At 42.5% G+C, this 20,986-nt stretch overlaps 2 protein-coding genes across 3 annotated transcripts in view; one reads left to right on the top strand and one right to left on the bottom strand.

The window, feature by feature from the left end:
* The window catches only part of NSMCE2 (NSE2 (MMS21) homolog, SMC5-SMC6 complex SUMO ligase), a 217,515-nt gene extending 202,207 nt beyond the window's left edge, over nt 1–15,308 (bottom strand). For both annotated transcript variants that reach the window (XM_042973228.1, XM_007076841.3), the window contains exons 1-2: nt 15,210–15,308; nt 9,745–9,915 (exon numbers count right to left, since the gene is read on the bottom strand). In XM_042973228.1, the coding sequence (XP_042829162.1) occupies nt 9,745–9,901 (157 nt within the window). In that variant the 5' untranslated portion in view covers nt 9,902–9,915; nt 15,210–15,308. The remainder of the gene's footprint in view (nt 1–9,744; nt 9,916–15,209) is intronic.
* An 86-nt stretch (nt 15,309–15,394) lies between these two features.
* Nucleotides 15,395–20,986, top strand: part of WASHC5 (WASH complex subunit 5) — a 63,275-nt gene continuing 57,683 nt past the window's right edge. Inside the window, exon 1 of the mRNA XM_042972664.1 lies at nt 15,395–15,555. The gene's annotated coding sequence lies outside the window, so the exon portion shown is untranslated. The remainder of the gene's footprint in view (nt 15,556–20,986) is intronic.

Raw genomic sequence — 20,986 nt, 5'->3', positions numbered from 1 at the left:
GCTTCGGCAGCACATATACTAAAATTGAAATAAATTTCATTACAGCAAAACTGTATCCCACAATGAGGGATTCTTTATTCATGGCACCAGACCTAATACCTATAGATACAAAGGCAATTAGGACTGGCAGAGGACATGATGACATACACAAGAATGAGTGTGTGTGTGCATGTGTGTGCGCGCACGCATAAGCACACGCGCGCATACACGGAGCAGAAGCTATCTTGGATGTAAGTACCATCCAGTCAAACGAAACTTTGTGATTCAGACACATCACTCAACCCCTCTGAGCTTCGCCCCTCTCCTCTATCAAATGTCTACTTCATTTTCATGGGATTATTAAGAAAGAATCTGTAGCAAGATCTAGAAAGTTGTTGAGGGTATCTTCCTATCTCTATATTTCTAGCATAGTGTTTGTCACTTAGGTACTCAGTAAATAATTTGTGGAACTTTATTTTTTTTATTTTTATTTTTTTTAACGTTTATTTATTTTTGAGACAGAGAGAGACAGAGCATGAATGGGGGAGGGGCAGAGAGAGAGAGGGAGACACAGAATCAAAAGTAGGCTCCAGGCTCTGAGCCATCAGCCCAGAGCCTGACGCGGGGCTCGAACTCACGGGCCGCGAGATCGTGACCTGAGCCGAAGTCGGACGTTTAACCGACTGAGCCACCCAGGCGCCCCATGGAACTAACTTTAAAAAACATAAATGGCTCTTGGAAAGGAGAAAATTAAAATATAATTAAGCACATGACTAGAAAACCTTCACAAGTAGGATTTTTCACATGATACAGAAGCTTGATATAGAAGCTCTTAAAGCTCACATTATACTCTTATGTGAAATCAGAAGTTATTTTCTACCAGTAATTTAATGAGTTAGACAGGGAAAAAAAGTTATTTGTAAGAACATTTCTGCTATCCTCTCCACAATCCCTTTTCAGATATCACTTTGTGTTTTGATTGTGCAAAATTTAACCCATTCTTCACCTTATATACATATATGAATAGAGACTATCACAGAAGGACTTTTGTCTAGACCAGGGGTCAGCATAGACTTTACACATTATATTCAACCCATTCTTTGCCATGTATATGTGTGTATGTATATGTATGAACAGGAAGACTTTGGTCTAGACCGGGGGTCAGTCAAGTATAGCCTTTATAGATTATTTACAGCAGAACTGGACAGCTGCAACACAGACAGAAAGCCAAAACCTGGTTGGGAAACAGGATGTTATTAACTGACTTTTTCAAACTCCTGTATCTAGTGGTAGGAATATAGATTTTATAAACAATTAAGTGCAAAGAAGTACTCTATTGTTGTGATGGATGAAGGCATGGCCAACTCAGAGGAAACTCAGTATGGTCTAGGTGGGAGAAGAATTATCTGTAGAAAAAAAGATAATACTTAAGCTTGGCCTTGAAAGAGAATGGGTGCCCTTCTATCAGTCAATAGGGAGAGAGAGCATTCTAGGGAGAGGAAGTCATGTGAACACAGGCAAGGAGGCCTGACAGCACACCCTGGTAGAACTAAATCCAGTCTCTCTGACAGGGTGTACAGAGGGGTGTAGCCGGTGACATCATGAACATTCTTGTACACTATGCTCTCTGGTTTAAAACGGGCATAGAAATTAATAGCTACTATTTGCAGAGAGTAAATGCCAGATGCTTTGGTCATGGCTAGAGACACGATCAAACAAGGATGATCTACAACATGGTAATTGAGATTTATAAATATAGTCCTAGGGAAAACTTTTTTTTGTAAGTTCAGCAAGGGAACCTTCTAAGTCAAAAACTGGCACAGAATGGACTCTCCAAACTGTTTTAATGAGAAGCTCTCATCTTCAGGTACAATGGTGATAGAGGCCAGCAAACGGGCTGGCTCTATAATAAGCACAGGCATAAGCAATACTTGACTAGATAAGGGGACTTATCTCAAAGCTTGCTGCAATTGAGAAGGGGAAAGTGACACTTACAAGGACAACAGATTGAGAATATGCAAAGAGTAAATAAGTAAAATGTGTTATTTCCAATCTGAAATAGGTTATTGTGAGAGAATGGTACCCAGTCCTTCCTCAACCTCAAGGCTCAGTGTACTCCTATGTTAAAGTGACTATGTTACCTACCTACCCGAGAGCACGGCTGTGAAGATTAAACGAATACCTATGAGGCATTTAGAGCATGGCTGCCACACAAAAAGCACTGTGTTCACTATTGTTAAATTGCCCAATATGCACAGTCTGAAAACACGTGTGCCTACTGGATATAAAATCAGGCTGCTAGGTCAGAACGTAAAAAGTCATGAAGAGGACAGAAAGACTCATAATCTCATTTAGAACAGACATTTACTACTATGAAGTTTTCCTTTATCTTCAGACGTACTTGTCTTATCCGCTAACTCAATTATTAGCTTCTTGAGGGCACAGGCCAATAAACAATTGGTGACCGATCAACATAAAGTGCTAACAATTATCTAGGAAGAGTGAAAAGTAAGCTCAAACAAATGTTCTGAACCAGTATTGTACAGTAAAGAGGGAAAATTACTTCGCCTGAGCACTGCCCCAAAGAAAAGGAAACCTACATCTTTGTCTTAAAGTAAAAGCCACCACTGCTGCCACCACCAGTTTAGAGACAGAAACTCTGGATTTCATACATTTTCTCTCTCCTCTATCTACCAAATACTGCCTATAACTTCTCAGTGGGTGTAACTTTTCCAACTAACATTTCTTTCTACTTTCTTTTTTTAGCTACCTTCTTCTGGATCTGACGCGACAACAGCACTGATTAAATACTAAATCGAAGGGATAAAAGATGGCTTCCATGTCCTTTTTCAATAAATTTAAGAAATATAATGAAATAGTGATGAAATCCTTATAATCAACCATCACTACGGCGAATGGTGCTAGGAAGAAGGGCAGATCCAAAGGTAAATAAACTTGCTCTCAAAGTCCATTAAAACATAACTCCACGAGGCCTTCAAAGAAATTCCTGCAAGGAATACTCCTCTTTTAACTCGGTCCCAATGCAAAAATGAGCACAAAGCAGGTGTGTGAGGAGCTGGCCCCAAGTGCCTTAGAACTTCCCCAAACAAGGTTTGAACTCCCATCCTGGGAGGGAAAAGGAAAGCCCGCTTTTGCAGCACCCAGGGACAAACAAATTAGCATTTCCAAGGTCAACTGCTGACTGGCCTAATTATTTACAGCGACTAGAGTATTCTGGCTGCAGAAGTTAAGAGGCTGGAGCCTTCTGGGTTGCCCAATATCCTAAGAAACTAATTTATTTACCACATTAGCTACAAAATATCAAAGTACTGTAGGTGTGGAGTCAAATCAGCATATGACATTTCAAACGGAACCAAATATTAATAAGATCCCCAGAAGTAATTTTAAGCTGGCTAAACAATTTGGGGAAAAACTTAAAATGACAATCCCACCAGTGGTAGAGGAGTAACAACTACACACACACACACACACACACACACACACGCACATCAGTAAATAGTATGGTCTCATCTTGCCAACTGGTTTGATTTGAATAGTCGCCAAAACTGCTAAAAAGCTGCAAAACTAGTTGATGTAACTACCCTTACACATTCTTGCCGTCCTCTGATAGCCACTGAAAAATGAAATAACTTATATAACCGCTGCTGTCCACCATCGTAGCCACCTGCCACGTGTGGCTATTAAGCAGCATATGAAATGTGGCTGGTCCAGATGGAGATGGACTGAAGGATTTTGAACTTGGTACCAAAAAAATGTAAAAGTAACTCCACTTTTATATTAATTACAAATTGAAATAATATTTTATACACATGGGATTAAATATTACTACAATTCATTTCTCCTCTTACCTTTTATGATGAGGATAATAGAAAAGCTTAAATTACACATGTGGCTCACACTGTATTTTTATTGGACGGTGCTGTAATATACAGATAATGCTTCACACTTATGCACAAGAACATATAACCTCAGTTTCAAAGTACAGACCGAAGGAGAAATAGGCCTGAATGATACCAATCTCTAAAATGATCAAATTGGTTTCAACCGTTAATCACCAACCTAATAAAAGCTCCTTTCTGCTTACCACCAGACAAAATTTTATTTTCTAAAAAGGAAACTGCTGTTTCAAAATCGATCCTGAAGTCTGTTCTTCTGTCTGGAATTGTCATCTTTGCCTAACATGAAACTAGTCTTAATTCTTTCCAACGATCAAAGATAACATGATAAAGTGCTAGTCTAATTTTTAAATCTGATCAAGTGATTCCAACTCCGTTTTTTCTGCATTAGTCATTTTCATACCCTATTAGGTCACCGAAACCTAACTCATGCCTTTGCTCCAAATATAAATAACTAGAATCAACGGAAAGATTATTAAGAGTCTAGAAGAACCCAGGCGGTATTCAGATACTATACATATTCTGTTTCAAAAACTAAAATATGACTCATTTACTATTTCAGAAAGTGACATCCCATTGTAAACAGGAGAGCTTAGCAAACAGGAGAGCACAGAAGCAGTGGTTTCCACACATTCCGTCGTGCGGAGAAACCATGCAAACCTTCAAGTTGTTACAGCCAGTGGAGGAAAGAAAACCTGGAGGTGTTGGGATGGTTGGAAGTTTATGTGGTGGGAATACACAGCAACAAGAGGTGAGGTGAGGCAAACTGCTCGAACCTTCCTCTCCCCAGCTCAGAAAGGAAACTGCTCAACTTTCTGACTGAGGAAGCCAGTTGGGAAAGGAAAGCACATTTCACACTTTTTAACCTCCTAAAACCGCCCAAACACGACTGGCCCTCTAGTAGAAGGACAAAATGACATATTTTTGTGAACGGAACACGTAAACCTTTTTAAGAGTGGTTTTGAAATGAAATCAACAACAAAAATCAAGATCTGATAACTCGGAGTAATAAATAACAAAGCGGCAGTGCATGTTTCTGTCTTATGACAGGGTCAACATCTATCACTGGCAAATGAATAGCCTGCGTAATTGAAAACGAAGCTAGTGGAAATGTGCGGTTATTCCTCCTTCCTGGAAGAGTTCATCTTAAAATGTAACCTTAATGGCCCTATAGTTTCTCTGGTCTGATACAGGCAGCATGTTTGTTTTCTCAGATAGATGGAATAACGCAGGCTCTAAGCTACAAAATGCCAACAATTCAGCGATTTTACCTTTTGCACAATCTTGAACGCCGCCGCGGTCAACAAACCCATCGTTAAGGCCAAAGGCTACCTCATCAGAAGTATTCTGGTGCCACCTAGTGGTGGAAGTTTCCTGCCAACTAGGAAATGATGATTACACCTAGTTCTCAAAGTAAGGTCCATGGACCAGCAGCGTCAACGTCAGCATCACCTGGTAACTTGTTAGAAATGCAAATTCTTGGGCTCATCCAGACCTACTGAAACTCTGATGGTGGGGCTGAGCAATCTGTGCTTTAACAAGCTCTCTAAGTGGTTCTGACGCACTGAATTAGCTCTTACACAAAAATTAAATGCCAAGCCTTAAAAAACTAGGTTTACAAATTAAAACGCACAATTTCTAATTTTTGAAAACAACTTAATTTTCTACATAGTGGATTCAAATAACTGTATTTGGAGAACAGTCTTCAAAGATACTTATTATGTAATTCATACACACTCAACACCTGACAAACATCAAATTAAGTCCCAACCTCTGAAAACGTCCGATGAGCACCCTGGGGTCTCTGCCCCAAGGAGACCAGGTTCAAAGGGAAGATCAGACACATTAACACAGCAAATACAATATAAATACGAAAAACAACAACCATGAGACAAAGAGAAAACATTAACTGGTTTCAGGATGTCGGGATATGGCATGTTACTGCATTTTAAGTGGGGGCGGAGCTTACCTGGGAACACATGAAAAGCCAAGGAGGTAGACTACTGCCGATTTTTAAATTAAGAGTCAGCTACCCTAATGAGAATAGATGCCACAGAAAAGCTCACTGCATACATCTGCTTTGTGCAATTATGTTATAAAGTAATCAGGAGAAAAGCAGATCTAATGAAGCCTTGCTAAATTGTTTATTTTCTATTTAGATCTTAGAGAACTTATTTAATTTCTCATACAGCAACTTAAAACACCTAGGATTCAGTAAAAGCAGTCCAAAAATTTATTTACAAGTATGCATTTCTTTAAATTCAGCTTTATATTATGCCCTCCTTTGGAAAAAAAAGAACCCTGAATTTTAATATCTATTTACTCAAAATTAAAGAATTATATATTTGAAGTAAAAAAAAAAAATGGATCAGTATGACTGTGGTCCACACAGTCACAATTAAGTGCCATCCCTTACTCTGTGGGTAACTGCAAAACTATCACTTAGGAGGAAAAAAATCAACTCTGAAAAGCAAGTCTTGCAAACCCAGGCCTCTCATGTGACAGGTGACATCAAAGACGTTAACAGAGGCAGCATAAGCACATAAAGGAATTTCAAAGACTTGCTCTACTGATTAGTTTTGATTTTGCACTTTTAAAATATTAATTTAGATATGTACAGAGACCAACTATTTAATTCTCACATTTTAAGAGCAACTGCCTGTAACAGTATGAGTTTCTGACAAAACTCTTTTTTCCTTCTTTTCAAACCCTTCCTTTCCTGGCAGAGAGGAGAGAGGACACAACCTGAGGTACATTAACGTTTTCGAAGGGCCATTCCTAGGGGCACCTGAGTGGCTCAGTCGGTTGAGTGTCTGACTCTTGATATCGGCTCAGGTCATGATCTCGTGGTTCCTAAGATCGAGCCCAGCGTGTGGCTCTGCACGGATAGCACGGAGCCTGCCTACGGTCCTCTCTTCTCTCTGTCCCTCCCCACACTGGTCACAAGCTTGAGTGCACGTGCATGCACTCTCTCATTCTCTCTCAAAATAAATAAACTTAAAAAAAAAAAAAGAACAGGGCCATTCCTCAATTTTATTTAAACTTAAAGGGCTTATGAGAATTCAACTGCTCAAAGATGATATTAACAACAACACTTTTGATAAATTAAGTTAGTACTTCTGCCTAAGAAAGCAGAAGAGTACACAATAAATTTAAAAATCCGAAAAATAAGCCCCAGCTACCTGAAAAATCTCCTAATGTAAGAAATTTCATTTCCCAACTAAGTAAGAAAGAAAGTATTCCCAGGGGCACCTGGGTGGCTCAGTCAGTTGAGCATCAACTCTTGGTTTCGGCTCAGGTCATGGTCTCACGATTTCAGGGGTTCAAGGCCCATGTCGGGCTCTGCGTCGACAGTGATGTCTGCTTGGGATTCTCTGTCTCCCTCTCTCTCTGTCCCTCTCAAAATAAATAAACTTAAACATTTTTTTTAATTAAAAAAAAAAAAAGAAAGTATTCCCAGAATAACCAACACACTTGGAGAAAAAAGGAGTAGACATGGCAACAGTAAAAGTCAATTGCCTAGATACACATCCTATAACATAGCACAGGGAAAGGTGATCACTTCAAATGAGCTAGAAGTTGAACAGGGTCAACCACCTGGTATAGGAAAATGCAACCAACAGGAAACAAAACAATACACATCAGTTCCCTCCAAGTTCTTGGGAACAAGAATCCCCCTTACCAACAAGAGAATTGCAGTGCGGAGTGAGAAAATGGTACCTCAGTGATCACTAACATCTCTTTTAACAAAGTTCATTCTAATTTGTGAGGAAATTGGGCAACCCAGAAGGGAAACAGAAAGGGTGCTAGTCTTAGAGGCGAAGAAAGGGAGCATTTCTGTTACAAAGATAATTCATGGACTTTCCCACATGCTCTTCTGTACTTCAATTTGTTCCAATCCAGTCACTGCTCTCCAACATAGTCAACTGCTCTTCTCTCTCATGGCTGAAGATTTTATTATGACTTTTATCCAAGTTAGACTTCAAGTCAAGGTTAAGAACTTTAGAAGGCTACCCACTAAAAATTATGGGTGATTTCTGCTGCTGGCCATGAATGAACTGGTGTGGAGTTGGCCCCCTTGCAGTGAACGACTAGAGAGCTGGATGAAATAAAAACTGACAGCTGCTCTCAGACAGGGGGGCAATAGGCAGGGCAGAACTGAGTCCTGCAGAAAGCGAAAAACAAGTTAGGTAAGTCACACAATTGCCCTCCTCCCTGCACAAGAGAGGAGGAATCCAAGCAGGGAATGCAAATCTTCAAGGACTAAGGACAGAGAGAGACTAGAGTTCAGGGAGGCTAAGACAACAGGGGTTTTCAAGACAGCACTGGGAGAGAGCTATGCACAGAAAGCGCTCGAGGAATCTGCAGAGATCCCCTCAATCCTAAACTACTAAGAAAAAAGTGCTGGGAGCTATACAGTGATCAATTCCCAGAATTCACACAGGATGGGAAGAGCTTCAAATTGCATCCAGTGGAGTGGAGTTATCTCACTGAACCCTCCGGGCAATCAACAGAGACTCAGGAAGGCCAAGCTTTGTAACAAGGCAAAATTGGCCCTAAGATAAATCTACACCAACTTGACCTGCACTGACAAAGTTTAGTTAACCTGGAAAGGATTAGCCTACTCCACAAATTACTTTGATGCCTGCCAAAACAAATGCCATAATTCTTTACTGGAAGACAACAAAATCCAAACACTTAGCAACATAGCGCTCACAATGTCCACGTGAAGAAGCAGCAATAGACAAGAGAAGACAGAATTAGCAGATAAGGATGTTAAATCAGGTATTATAAATATGTTCAGTATATTCAAGAATATAGAGAAAAACATGAACATAATGAAGAGAGATAGAAGACAGAAATAAGATTCCATTTAATTCTTTTTTATGTCCAGAGATGAAAAATCCGGTATCTGAAATTTAAAATTCACTGCGCAGAATTAACAAGAGTAGACACTGCAGAGGACAAAACCAATGAACTTGAAGACACAGCAACAGGCACTTTGAGCTGAAGCCAGACAGAAAAAGACCTGAAAAGAATCAACTAGCCTCAGTGACTTACGGGACACTATCAAGCTGTCCAATACACGTGTAATTAGAGTTCCAGAAGGGGAAGGGAGGGGAGGGACACAAAAACTACTTGAAGAGATGGTGGCAAAATTTTTTCTTAATTTAATCAAAACTATAAGCCCACGAATCCATAAAGCTTCAAGAACACTAGACACAATAAACAAAGAAAATCATGCAAAGGCACATCACAATCAAATCGCTAAAAACTAGCGATATTGAAAACAAACAAAAATCTGTTGCTCCCCTGCTCTGTATATAACATAAAATAAAAACAACCCTAATCCAAAGAAAGCAAATAACATCTTTCTAAATCTTCTGATTGAAAAATGTTCATCAAAGCTGAACTCTCCTATTTTGGTAGAGGCCTTCCTAGCTGGTACCCCTAGCATAAGCTTAGTCTATCAACCACGAAGACTTAAACTCCTGCAAAATAACTTTATTATAATGCATTTGCGTCCCTTACAGTTCACAAATGTCACATACTTTAGATTGAATGATCTTTGAGGACAGGAACCTTCCTGTTTTCACCTGTAAATTTCTAGTGCAGTTTCTTCTAGCATAGAACTATTTGCAGAAACATGAATAAGTCAGTCTCATTTAATTCTCAGTACACTGTTATGCGGTACTTAGAACACAATGAGAAAACAGATGCCCAGAGGGATTAAGTGATTGCCCCAAGAACACTCAAAAGGTGAGCAGTATCTCATATCCCTAGAATGCCTCCACACCAGGTTATCTCAAAGTAAACACAAAAGAGATAAGTTTTAATTGTTACTTACTCTGAGTTTCCACAAGATCCAAGGCAACACTAGAAGCTGTGTCCATTCCAGAGCTGATACAGGATTGGAAGTTTTTCAAACTGGAGAGAGCAGATTCTATACCACTGAAGGATATAAAACCAGTTGAGCCTGAACTTGAACTCGAACGTCCGGGCATCTTGAAATTATTGCCTAAGTTTTCAAACACAATAAAATAAGATTTAGGGGTCAGAATAATAACTGCATAAGAAAATAAAACTGCTATAAACATCCATATGAATGTATCTAATATCCCACAAGTGCCACACTATTACGAACATTCTCCATCCCTGGAGGGGACACTAAAGCACTGTGCTGTCATCTGGGCCACCAAACACAGATACACTCAGTACAAGGGGAAAGGGTCTTCGTTTTTCAAAGGAGGGAGAATACCCTCTTTTAAAACATTCCTTGGTTCTCTGAAGAATTCAACAACAGCATAGTTTTATGAAACCTAAAACATAAAGGGGTTAGACAAAGTAGACTATTCATCTGATGCATTTTTCTAAAAACTGATAGTAGTAAAAGTAAAATAGTTTAATACAGAGAACTCCAAAATCTGTAGTTGTTAACTTATCTGACATATATGCATACTGAATTCTGAAAACCATAATATACTAAATATAAATTTAAAAATGTATATATATAGATACCGTATAAATTCCTGACAGTCCTCTGGTTCTAACAGATTTATAGACTTGGTAAGATCCCAGACTCTGTCAGTAAAAGCAGAATTTTTCTACATTATAGAGCAAAATATGGCGGCCATATGGAGTAGTGGTCAAGCATGTAGCCTCTAGAACCAGACTACCTCAGTTAAGAGCCGGATTCTGCCATTTGAGTAACTGAATGACTTCAGGCGAATTACTTAACCTCTCAGTGTTTCATTTTTCCCCCTCCTAAAATAGGAATCATCCAGGGCCTAGCTCAAGGATTCCTGTGAGAACTGAATGAGTTAAGGTGTATAATAAAACACTGAAAATAATGCCCACCAGATAAATCTTTAAAAGTGGAAGCAAATATTACCATCAACTTCATCATTATAACACTGTAAGCGACAGTACAGAATAGTGCTTACAAGAATGGACAATGGGCAGAGATGCCTGAAAATTCTGTCCCATCCATGCTACTTAAAACTTCACAACCCTGGTTTAGTTGCTTACCTTCTCTATCTTCAGTCTGAAGGAAATTATCTATCTATCTCACAGCATTATTGAAATCAAATGTTGTAGTTTTCTAAAACTTGTTTGATCTTAAGAATCAGTTGACGTGGTTCTCAAAAACATAGATTTGGGGCACCTGGGTGGTTCAGTCAGTTGAACATCCGACTCCAGCTCAGGTCATGATCTCGTGGTTCATGAGTTCCAGCCCCATGTCGGGCTCTGTGCTGACAGCTCAGAGCCTGGAGCCTGCTTTGGATTCTGTGTCTCCCTCTCTCTCTGCCCCTCCCCCACTCACACTCTGTCTTTCTCTCTCTCTCAAAAGTAAATAAACAAAAAAATTTAAAAAGAAATATAGATTTATATACAGGTACTCTGTCAGACCTACTAAATCAGAGTCCCTAGTGGATACTCTAGGAAACCAGTATTTTTATGAATAACCCCAGATAATTCTTAGAATCAAACAAGTAAGGAGAACACTGAAATAACTGCATCTCGACCCCCGCCAAACTTGTATGTTGAGAGCCTAACCCCCATGGTGATGGTATTTTGAGATGAGGCCTTTGGGAGGTAATTAGGTTTAGACATCCTGAGGGTAGAGCCCTCAGGAAGGGATCAGTGTCCTTATTAGAAGAAGAGGAGACACCTGGGGCGCCTGGGTGGCGCAGTCGGTTAAGCGTCCGACTTCAGCCAGGTCACGATCTCGCGGTCTGTGAGTTCGAGCCCCGCGTCAGGCTCTGGGCTGATGGCTCGGAGCCTGGAGCCTGTTTCCGATTCTGTGTCTCCCTCTCTCTCTGCCCCTCCCCCGTTCATGCTCTGTCTCTCTCTGTCCCAAAAATAAATAAAAAACGTTGGAAAAAAAAAAATTTAAAAAAAAAAAAAAAAAAGAAGAAGAGGAGACACCAGAGCTCGCTCTCTCTCTCTCTTCACCTTGTAAGGATATAACAAGAAGGTGGCCTACTGTGAACTAGGAGGGTCCTTACCAGTATCCAACCATGCCAGCGCCCCAATCTCCAGCTTCTAGTCTCCAAAACTGTGAGAAATGAATTTCTATCGTTTAAGCCACCAGTCTATGCTATTTTTCAATAGCAGCGGGAGCTGACAAAAACACACAGTGTATACAGGGAATAATATAATCCAGGATAAATGGGAAGTATCTAGCACATGGTAACTATCCTTATGATGTGCGTGCAAAATTCACATTACGTGAATGAAACTTTACACTTGCACAGAGCTGGGGAAAACTTCCTTCTGTAATGCTGGAGTATTTCCAGGGAAAAGATTCAGACTGAGAAGCAAAGAGAATGGATGGAGAGGACAGATGGCGTAGACGCACTTTTCCCTACTTCTACCACTATGTACAGCTAAGCACATTAACTCACAGGACGGCAACCCGCCTCCACCTGCGAGACCCCAAAGAATCATCAGGACCAAAATGTCAATCACGCAGTGGTTGAGAAACCCAGGTTTAAACCAACCTCCACTTGGGAGTCTTCCCCAGTAAGAATAATCTCTTTGTTCCCTGAACGTATGGTTACCAAGGAAGTTTAAAACGAGGTTTCTTGAGTTCTTCCCAAGCATGTTATTTTGCCTCCCCTAACAGACCTTGTCTTAGGCCATTCGGGCTGCTGTAATAAGACACCAGACTGGGTGTCTTATAAACCACAGCAATTTATCTCTCAGTTCCGGAGGCTGGCAAGTCCAAGATCAAGGTGCCAGCTGGGTTGCATTCTGAAGGCCCTCTTCCTGGTTCATAGCCCCCAGGCCTTCTCAGTCTTCCTCTTCACAGGTCGAAGGTGCAAGGGAGCTTGAAGAGCCTCTTTTACCAAAGGCACTAATCCCATTCATGAGGGCTCTACCCTCAAGACCTAAGCACCTCTCAAAGGCCCCACTTCCTAATACCACCACACGGGCATCGGTATTTCAACACATGAATGGGGGAAGGAGAAAGACAAAAACATTCAGCAGGTCTAAGATTCGCTTCAGGCAGGACTAGTTATTAGCTAACTTAAAAATACTGTTTCCGGGGCACCTGGGTGGCTCAGTCGGTAGAGCGTTGGGACTCTGGCTCAGGTCAGGATCTCACAGTTGGGGAGTTCAAGCTCCACATCCGGCTCTGTGCTGTCGGCCTGTCAGTGCAGAGCCTGCTTCAGATCCTCTCTCCTCCTCTCTCTCTGCCCGTCCCCCACCTGTGCTCTCCCAAAATAAATATTTGTTAAAAAATACTGTTTCCCCAATCAACAAAACTAAAAGGCAACCAACAGAATGGGAAAAGATATTTGCAAATGACATATCGCATAAAGGGTTAGTATCCAAAATCTAAAAAGAACTCACCAAACTCCACACCCAAGAAACAAATAATACAGTGAAGAAATGGGCAGAAGACATGAATAGACACTTTTCCAAAGATGACATCCAGATGGCCAACAGACACATGAAAAGATGCTCAACATCACTCATCATCAGGGAAATACAAATCAAAGCCACACTGAGACACCAGCTCACGCCGGTCAGAGTGGCTAAAATGAACACATCAGGAGACTATAGATACTGGAGAGGATGTGGAGAAAAGGGAACCCTCTTGCACCGTTGGTGGGAATGCAAACTGGTGCAGCCACTCTGGAAAACAGTGTGGAGGTTCCTCAAAAAATTAAAAATAGAACTACCCTATGACCCAGCAATAGCACTGCTGGGAATTTACCCAAGGGATACAGGAGTGCTGATGCATAGGAGCACATGTACTCCAATGTTTATAGGAGCACTTTCAACAATAGCCAAATTATGGAAGGAGCCTAAATGTCCACCAACTGAGGAATGGATAAAGAAGATGTGGTTTATATATACAATGGAATACTACTTGGCAATGAGAAAGAATGAAATCATGCCATTTGCAGCAACGTGGATGGAACTGGAAGGTATTACGCTAAGCGAAATGTCAATCAGAGAAAGACAAGTATCATATGTTTTCACTCATATGTGGATCTTGAGAAACTTAACAGAAGACCATGGGGGAGGGAAGGGGGAAAAATAGTTACAAACAGAGAGGGAGGGAGACAAACCATAAGAGACTCTTAAATACAGAGAACAAACTGAGGGTTGATGGGGGGGTGGGGGAGAGGAGAAAGTGGTTGGGGGGCATTGAGGAGGGCACTTGTTGGGATGAGCACTGGCTGTTGTATGAAACCAATTTGACAATAAATTATACTAAAAAAAAAAAAGTTTCCCCGGAGGGCCCCTGTGTGTTTCAGTCAATTAAGTGTTGGACTTCAACTCAGGTCATGATCGCTCAGCTTGTGGGTTTGGGCCCCGCATCGGCCTCTGTGCCAACAGCTTGGAGCCTAGCCTGCTTGGGATTCTGTGTCTCCCTCTTTCTCTGCCCCTCCCCACCACCCCCCCCACCCCGCCCCGGGGGCTCTCTGTGTCTCTCAAAAATTAAAAAAATTAAAAAAAAAATTTTAAATACTGTTTCCCTCTGTCATCTTTCTGTACAGCACAGTGGTAAGCACAAAGCAAACAATTTACAGACACTATATTGACCTTTAAGTCCATGGGGACCTGTAGGAGTCCAGCCAGAGCTGTATCTCCCTTTACAAGATGCAAGGATACTTCTTTCTTCATGAAGCCTTCTCCTATCCATACAAGCAATTGCCTGCCCCACCCCCGCCATGCTACCACTATCCCTCCCTCTCTTTCTCCATCACACACACACACACACACACACACACACATACACACACACACACACACACGATTATAAAACTCATCACAACTATTCGTTCACGTGGCTACCACTCCCTCACTCTGGGAGCAGCTTAAACTAGAACTCTGACACGTTCTACAGCATGTAAAACAGCTCCTCTCACAAAACCGGCGATCAATAAAGAACTGAGACTGACAACAATAACAGCAACCACCATTTCCCCATAAACGGGTGCTCCGGCGCTTCACTCTCATTATCCTAATCCTCACAACCATTTATAGGAGAGAAAAGGAAACTGACACAAGAGCTTATTTAAACGACCTGCCCGAGGCCCTGCTTCTAAAGACAGCTCCAACTGGATTAATCTGCACCAAGAATTCGTGATCAGTTCCCTACCAGGGCAGAAGGACGGAGAGATGGCGTCTCGGGAAGGGGGGGCAGCCTGCCCAAGCCTCACTGCTTAACGTGCAGAGCCAGGACCGTATCCCAGGTGGACGGACCCCAGCTCAGGGCACCCGCGGAGGGCCCGAGAGGGAGGCGACACCTCCCGCCACCCTCGCCATCGCCACCCCTCGCTTCTGCCTTACCTGGATGTCCGACCCAGCTCTCTCCGGCTGCACCCGGACTGCCCCCACCCGGACCCCAACTCCTTCCTCAACTCCCTTCTCTAGTCGCTGAAACCGCGAGCGCGGGCTCTCGCGTCATCAGCCGGCGCCGGCGAACGGTCACATGACGCCCCGCCCTGCTCTCCGCCCCTCTGATCATGTGACCGCCAGGGGAGCCAGAGGCGGAAGCGGGGGTCCCGCAGGCTGGCGATCGAGGGCTGCGTCTAGAAGGGGACGCGTGCGGAGAGGGCGGCGTGGGGACCCAGGTGCCAACCCAGTCCGCGATCGCCGGCCCTGCACGTGCGCCCTGGCGTGGCCCGGGTGACAGGTGAGTTGGGGCGGGACGCGCCCTCGATTCGGTCCCCCGGCCCCTCCCCAGCCCCTGGCCGGGCCGCGCTGGCCGAAGGGGCGTCTGCGGCGTGCGGTGCGGTCTCGATGCGGAGCCCGGCTTGGAGGACTGAGGGGCCTCCTGGGGCGGGGCCGCAGTCCAGGCTCTTCATCTCCACTTAGGTGGACAGATTTTTCCACGCCGCCTGGGCGCTTTAGGAAGTGATGTTCAACTGCTTGGCCCGCATCTGTACCTTCCAAGTTTCCAGGAGCCGTGCTGGGTAGACAGTGTTATCCCTCCGTTTGCCCTCGAGAAAATTGAGTGGTTCTCGAAGTCTCGTCGAGTCTGATGGACCCGGGTTTGAATTCTGGTAATGCCGTGGGCTGCGAGTTGGAGCAAGTCATTCTTGCTTTCTGCACCTTAATTCCCTCACCTGTGTCATGCCGGTGCCAAAGTTCTCTGCATTTCTGAAAACAGTTCCAAGGGTCCTGACTGGTTTATGGTCGCACGGTCGAAAACATAAGTCACAGAGCCGGTAGTGGAGCCGGGTGTCCCGATGCCAAGAGCGCGGAGCTTACTCCAACATAGGTGATGGAGTCAGGGGAAGGAACGGAGAGGTCTTACTGGCCCACGACCAGGAGCACCTCCCGTTTCTCTTTCTCCTGTCCCTTCCAGGATTTATGAATGGGACTAGAGTGATCAGACTCATTTTAGAACTCTTCTGGAAGGGATTTGTCGGTCACTTTTATCTTGGTCAACAACCATTATATTTTGTTTCTGATAATGGATAGGTGGAGACCAATGCTTCCTTTTTTATGGAACTGAGATCTTATGAAAGGATAAAAATAGACCTATGTTCTTTTGTCCTCTGAGTAGGGCAAACAGCGGTTTGTCCCCGGACAATTTTATTTCCTTCAGAATTCAGTTCTGTACTTACTCGGTAATTGGTATAATGATGCCATGCTGCATTCTTGAAACATGTTGTCTGTTGTCTAGGATTACTTTCCCAACCGTAAACCACAGTTCCATACTAAATTCTATTTTTTTAACATTTAAAAAAATGTCATTTATGAGTATATCTAGTACATATTATTCATTCTAAACACTCACTTTCAATCCTTCATGTGTTTATACACACAAATTTACCAAATATACACACATATTTACCATTACTAGTAGTTTCAGGATGGTTACTTTTGCATAAAGCTAAACATGATGTAAATTTCAAATAATTTTTTAATTTTATTTTTTAATATAATTTATTGTCAAATTGACTTACATATAACACCCTGTGCTCATCCCAACAAGTGCCCTCCTCAGTGCCCATCACCTATTTTCCCCTCTCCCCCCAACCTCCCCCCCTACACTAAATTCTTAAAAATAAAGTTACAGCTACTTTTTGGGTGCTTTATAAAAGAAAAGTAGGAAATTGAGTGGGATCTCTGGTTTCATTTCATGCCAAATAGTAATGCAGCATATATTGAGAAAAACTGGTCTTTATGAATTTTCTTCATCTCTAGCAGCAAAAGAACCACTGACTAGAAGATTCAATATGGGTTTTTCTGCAGTGTTCATTTGCACCTCATTCTAGAGTGATTTTTTAAAAATCTCAACCACGTCTTAGCACCTTCTATAAAGCCACATAATTCTGAAATCACTGCAACATGATTAGGCATCTTTAATGTTGGTTCTTAGATTCTGTTCTTTAGGGCAAGTTTTTCAGCCAACCTTGGGGTATTTACCAAATAATGTAACCAAATAATATCTTGAATGTTGCCAGCAGTGTAAGGATTTAAGGATTACAATAAGAAGTAGATACACAAAAGTCTTGACATGTCATTATCCCAGGCCTAAGCTAACCTGACCATGTGCATGCAGGTGCTGAGTGTATCTGTTCATCCTTTTTTTGTTTTTTTTTTTTGCTTGGGGAGGGAAGGGAAGAAGGCAGGTAATGGTGTTTTGCTTTAAAGATGTTTTCTCCATGGTCCCATTGTCTGGCCTGTGTTGGTATCCAGAATCTGGTTGCAGTTACAGCAGTGAAACATAGCTTGTCCACCTTGCAGTTGTGTCTGGAGTTTCTTCCTGCTTAGACCTGGTGTCCTTAGACCTTAGATCCTTCTGGGTTAGTTTGGTGGTCTTCAGAGGACTTCAGTGACTTTTTCTTTCTCCTCCCCCTCCCCCCCCATTTGCCATTATTTCCCCCTTTTTCTGTCTCATTTTCCCAGCCACACCCATTCAGTGCAAAAAAAATGGAGTGAAATTGGGCTGCCTGACTGGCTCAGTCAGTAGAGCATGTGACTGTTGATCTTGGGGTGAGTTGGAGCCCCATGCTAAGGGTAGAGTTTACTTTAAAAGAGGTGGAATGTGGGGCGCCTGGGTGGCTCAGTCGGTTGAGCGGCCGACTTCGGCTCAGGTCATGATCTCGTGGTCCGTGAGTTCGAGCCCCGCGTCGGGCTCTGTGCTGACAGCTCAGAGCCTGGAGCCTGTTTCGGATTCTGTGTCTCCCTCTCTCTGACCCTCCCCCATTCATGCTCTGTCTCTCTCTGTCTCAAAAATAAATAAACGTTAAAAAAAAATTAAAAAAAAAGAGGTGGAATGAAATTATCTGAAATTCAGCCTATTGGAGATCAACGTGCCTTCACAAGTAAACATCATGAGAAAATGAAAGGGCTTGTTAATAATTTATGCCTTAATGTATATTACAGGATACCCTCGTTGGAGAGAGTTCTAGACAACTGTAATGGCTTCTTAGCAGTCCCTGCTCTTGGAGCAACCCCATCCACTTCCTCTGATCTGTGCTTCTATCCTGTGCTCACTCTGCACCAGCCACATCAGCCACTTTGCTGTTCCTGGAACACATCTAGTGCATTGCTGACCTGGGGCCTCTGCATTTACTTGTAAATCCTGCCTGGAATGCCCTTCTCCCAGATCATCACTTACTGTAAAATAACAAACTACCCCAACACCTAGTGGCTAAGACAAAAGACATTTATTGTCTTACAGTTTCTGTGGTCAGGAATCAGTTGGTGTGGCTTAGCTGGGTGCGTTCGGCTGAGGGGCTCTTGGGAGGTTGCAGCCTAGCTGTGAATAGATGCTGTCGTCTGAAGGCTCAGCTCGGTTTGTGGGGGGGAGTCCCTTTTCAAGCTCATTCAGGTGGTTGTTGGGAGGCCTCTCACTCCCTCATCACAGGGCTCTCTTACAACATGACAGGTTGCTTTCTCCCAGAGCAAACAAGCTAGGGAACGCGCCCCAGCCAGAAGTCACAGGTTTTTTGCAATCTAACCTCAGAAGTGATATCTTTTACATCTACCATATTCTGTTCTTTAAGAGATAGGAAGCCACACTCAAGGAGAGGGGCCTCCACAGGGCATGAATAAGGGGAAGGAGGGCATCGGGGACTGTCTTAGGGGCTTCTGACAACACCCGGATACCCTTACTGCTTGCTGCCTCACTTCCTTCTGGTCCCTGCTCAAATATCTTATCAGAGAGGCTTTCACAAACTAAAACAGCACACACTCCGTCTCTTTATCATGCTTTTTCCTTCCCAGCAATGATCACAGGCTGATACCTAATGTATTTATTTGTTTATTGTCTCTTCCCCACTCCCAATAGTATGCAGGCTTTATGAGAGAGAGCAGGAACTTAGTTTTGTTCACTGAAGCAGCCTCAGGTCCTAAAACAGTGCTTGGCACATAGTAGGCACTAGATGCCTATTTACTGAATGAATGAATCTGTAGCATTAGGGATGCTTCCACCTACAAATAATCCCAAAGCCAACTAGCAGTAAATAAAGCATAAAAACAGTTCATTTTACAAGGATTACAGAGATAGGTCGTGCTACAGTTGAATCAATGAGTCAGTCACCTCAACAAGAATTTAGAGCCTTTCTTTCCTTCCAAAGCACAATCTGCAGGTTTGGGGCCTTTTTTCTCTTAGGCTCATCACCTCATGGTCTCAAGGTGGCTATTGAAACTTCAGACAAGACGTGTTCATTGGGCCACATTCAAAGACAAGAAGAAGAGGGATAGAGGAAAGAGAGAAATTTCAAGTACTTCTCTCCTTATCGCAGGAGGGAAAAAACATTTCCTATCAGATCTGCCGTAGTCTACCTCTTACGTCTATTTGGTCGAAACTGAGTCACATGTGTAGCCTAGATTCGGGGTCAATGAGAAAATAAGGATCCACCTGTTCTGTCCTCTATAGGAAAAAAGGGAAAGGAGGGAGGGAATTATTGTTGGAGAATCAACAGCATCCTAGGAAATGAAGACATTTCTAAATACTGAATCAATAAGAAGAGAGTTATAAGAGGAAAAAAGAAAACCTTTAAGGGTTACACAAAAGATAACTACACAAGGTAGCTCAGCGCGAGTGAACTTTGAAAATATGTGACAAGGGTTGGGGAATGTTTTGCTGGGGCTGCAGAGGAAGCCCTCTCCTGTCCAAAGTCTTCCCACATTCTGGTTTCGCGTACAGTGAAGTCCTCACTATTTTACTGTTTACTTTTTGAGTCCCTGCAGCCAGAAGATTACACATGAACGTAAAAATTGGCATGGATATAAAAATTGTAATGATCACTTGTAAGATGAGTTCCCTTGCAGATATTCATGTGCTAAAGAGTCTCTTGGGCTGAATTCTTATTTTTGGTGGTCACTCTTCTTAATGCTAATGTCGTGTCGATAGGACACAGTGCCAGTGCAAATGTTAGGAAGTACACAGGCCTTCACGAAGTTGAAAAATAATTCAGGCCTGCATGAAGCTGACCCAACGATGACCTAGCTAAATTAACAAGTAGAGGAGAGCAATACAGCGAAGATGATGACAAAATTAACACTTTCAAAGATAATGATTTGAAAAAAGAGTTGGAAGAGGCCTTTGGGAAAATGAATGCTGCCTTGAAACATCTTTTTTTTGTTGCAAAAATTACCTTTTTCTAAGATCATGCTATGAAAGTCAACTATGAAGTATAAGATATGTATTATCAAAATCACGATTTGGTGAGATCAACTTTCAGCACATTCTTTGTGTGTCCCTTGAGTTAGTACGTCCTTGTTGCAACTTTACTCTGAATTGTGGGTAAGTACGGAACTTACTTTCATACGTTTTAATTACATCATTCCGAGATACCTTGCTAATCAAAACTTTTCCACCGCTCAGTATGAAACATTTGTCTCTACTTTAGCGTCCCTCAGGAGTATTTCTCAGGTATGTCTTCCCCTTGATCACAAGGGCCTCCGATGTTTTCCGTATGAGAAACACTTTTTTCAAGGTGGCTCCCTCACCTAATTCGAGTGGATTTGAGACACAGTTATCTTTTCCAGAGGTAAAACAACTCCCGTAAGGACAATTTAATAATCAGTGCCCAACATAAGGCCCGTTGGAACCGCGATGCTCACTGGCTCCTCCCAGCTGCATCAGGTCCTTTCTCACGGGG

This window comes from Panthera tigris, chromosome F2 (assembly GCF_018350195.1).
Source record: "Panthera tigris isolate Pti1 chromosome F2, P.tigris_Pti1_mat1.1, whole genome shotgun sequence".
Classification (NCBI taxonomy): Eukaryota; Metazoa; Chordata; class Mammalia; order Carnivora; family Felidae; genus Panthera; species Panthera tigris.
This window is presented reverse-complemented; position numbering and strand designations above follow the sequence as displayed.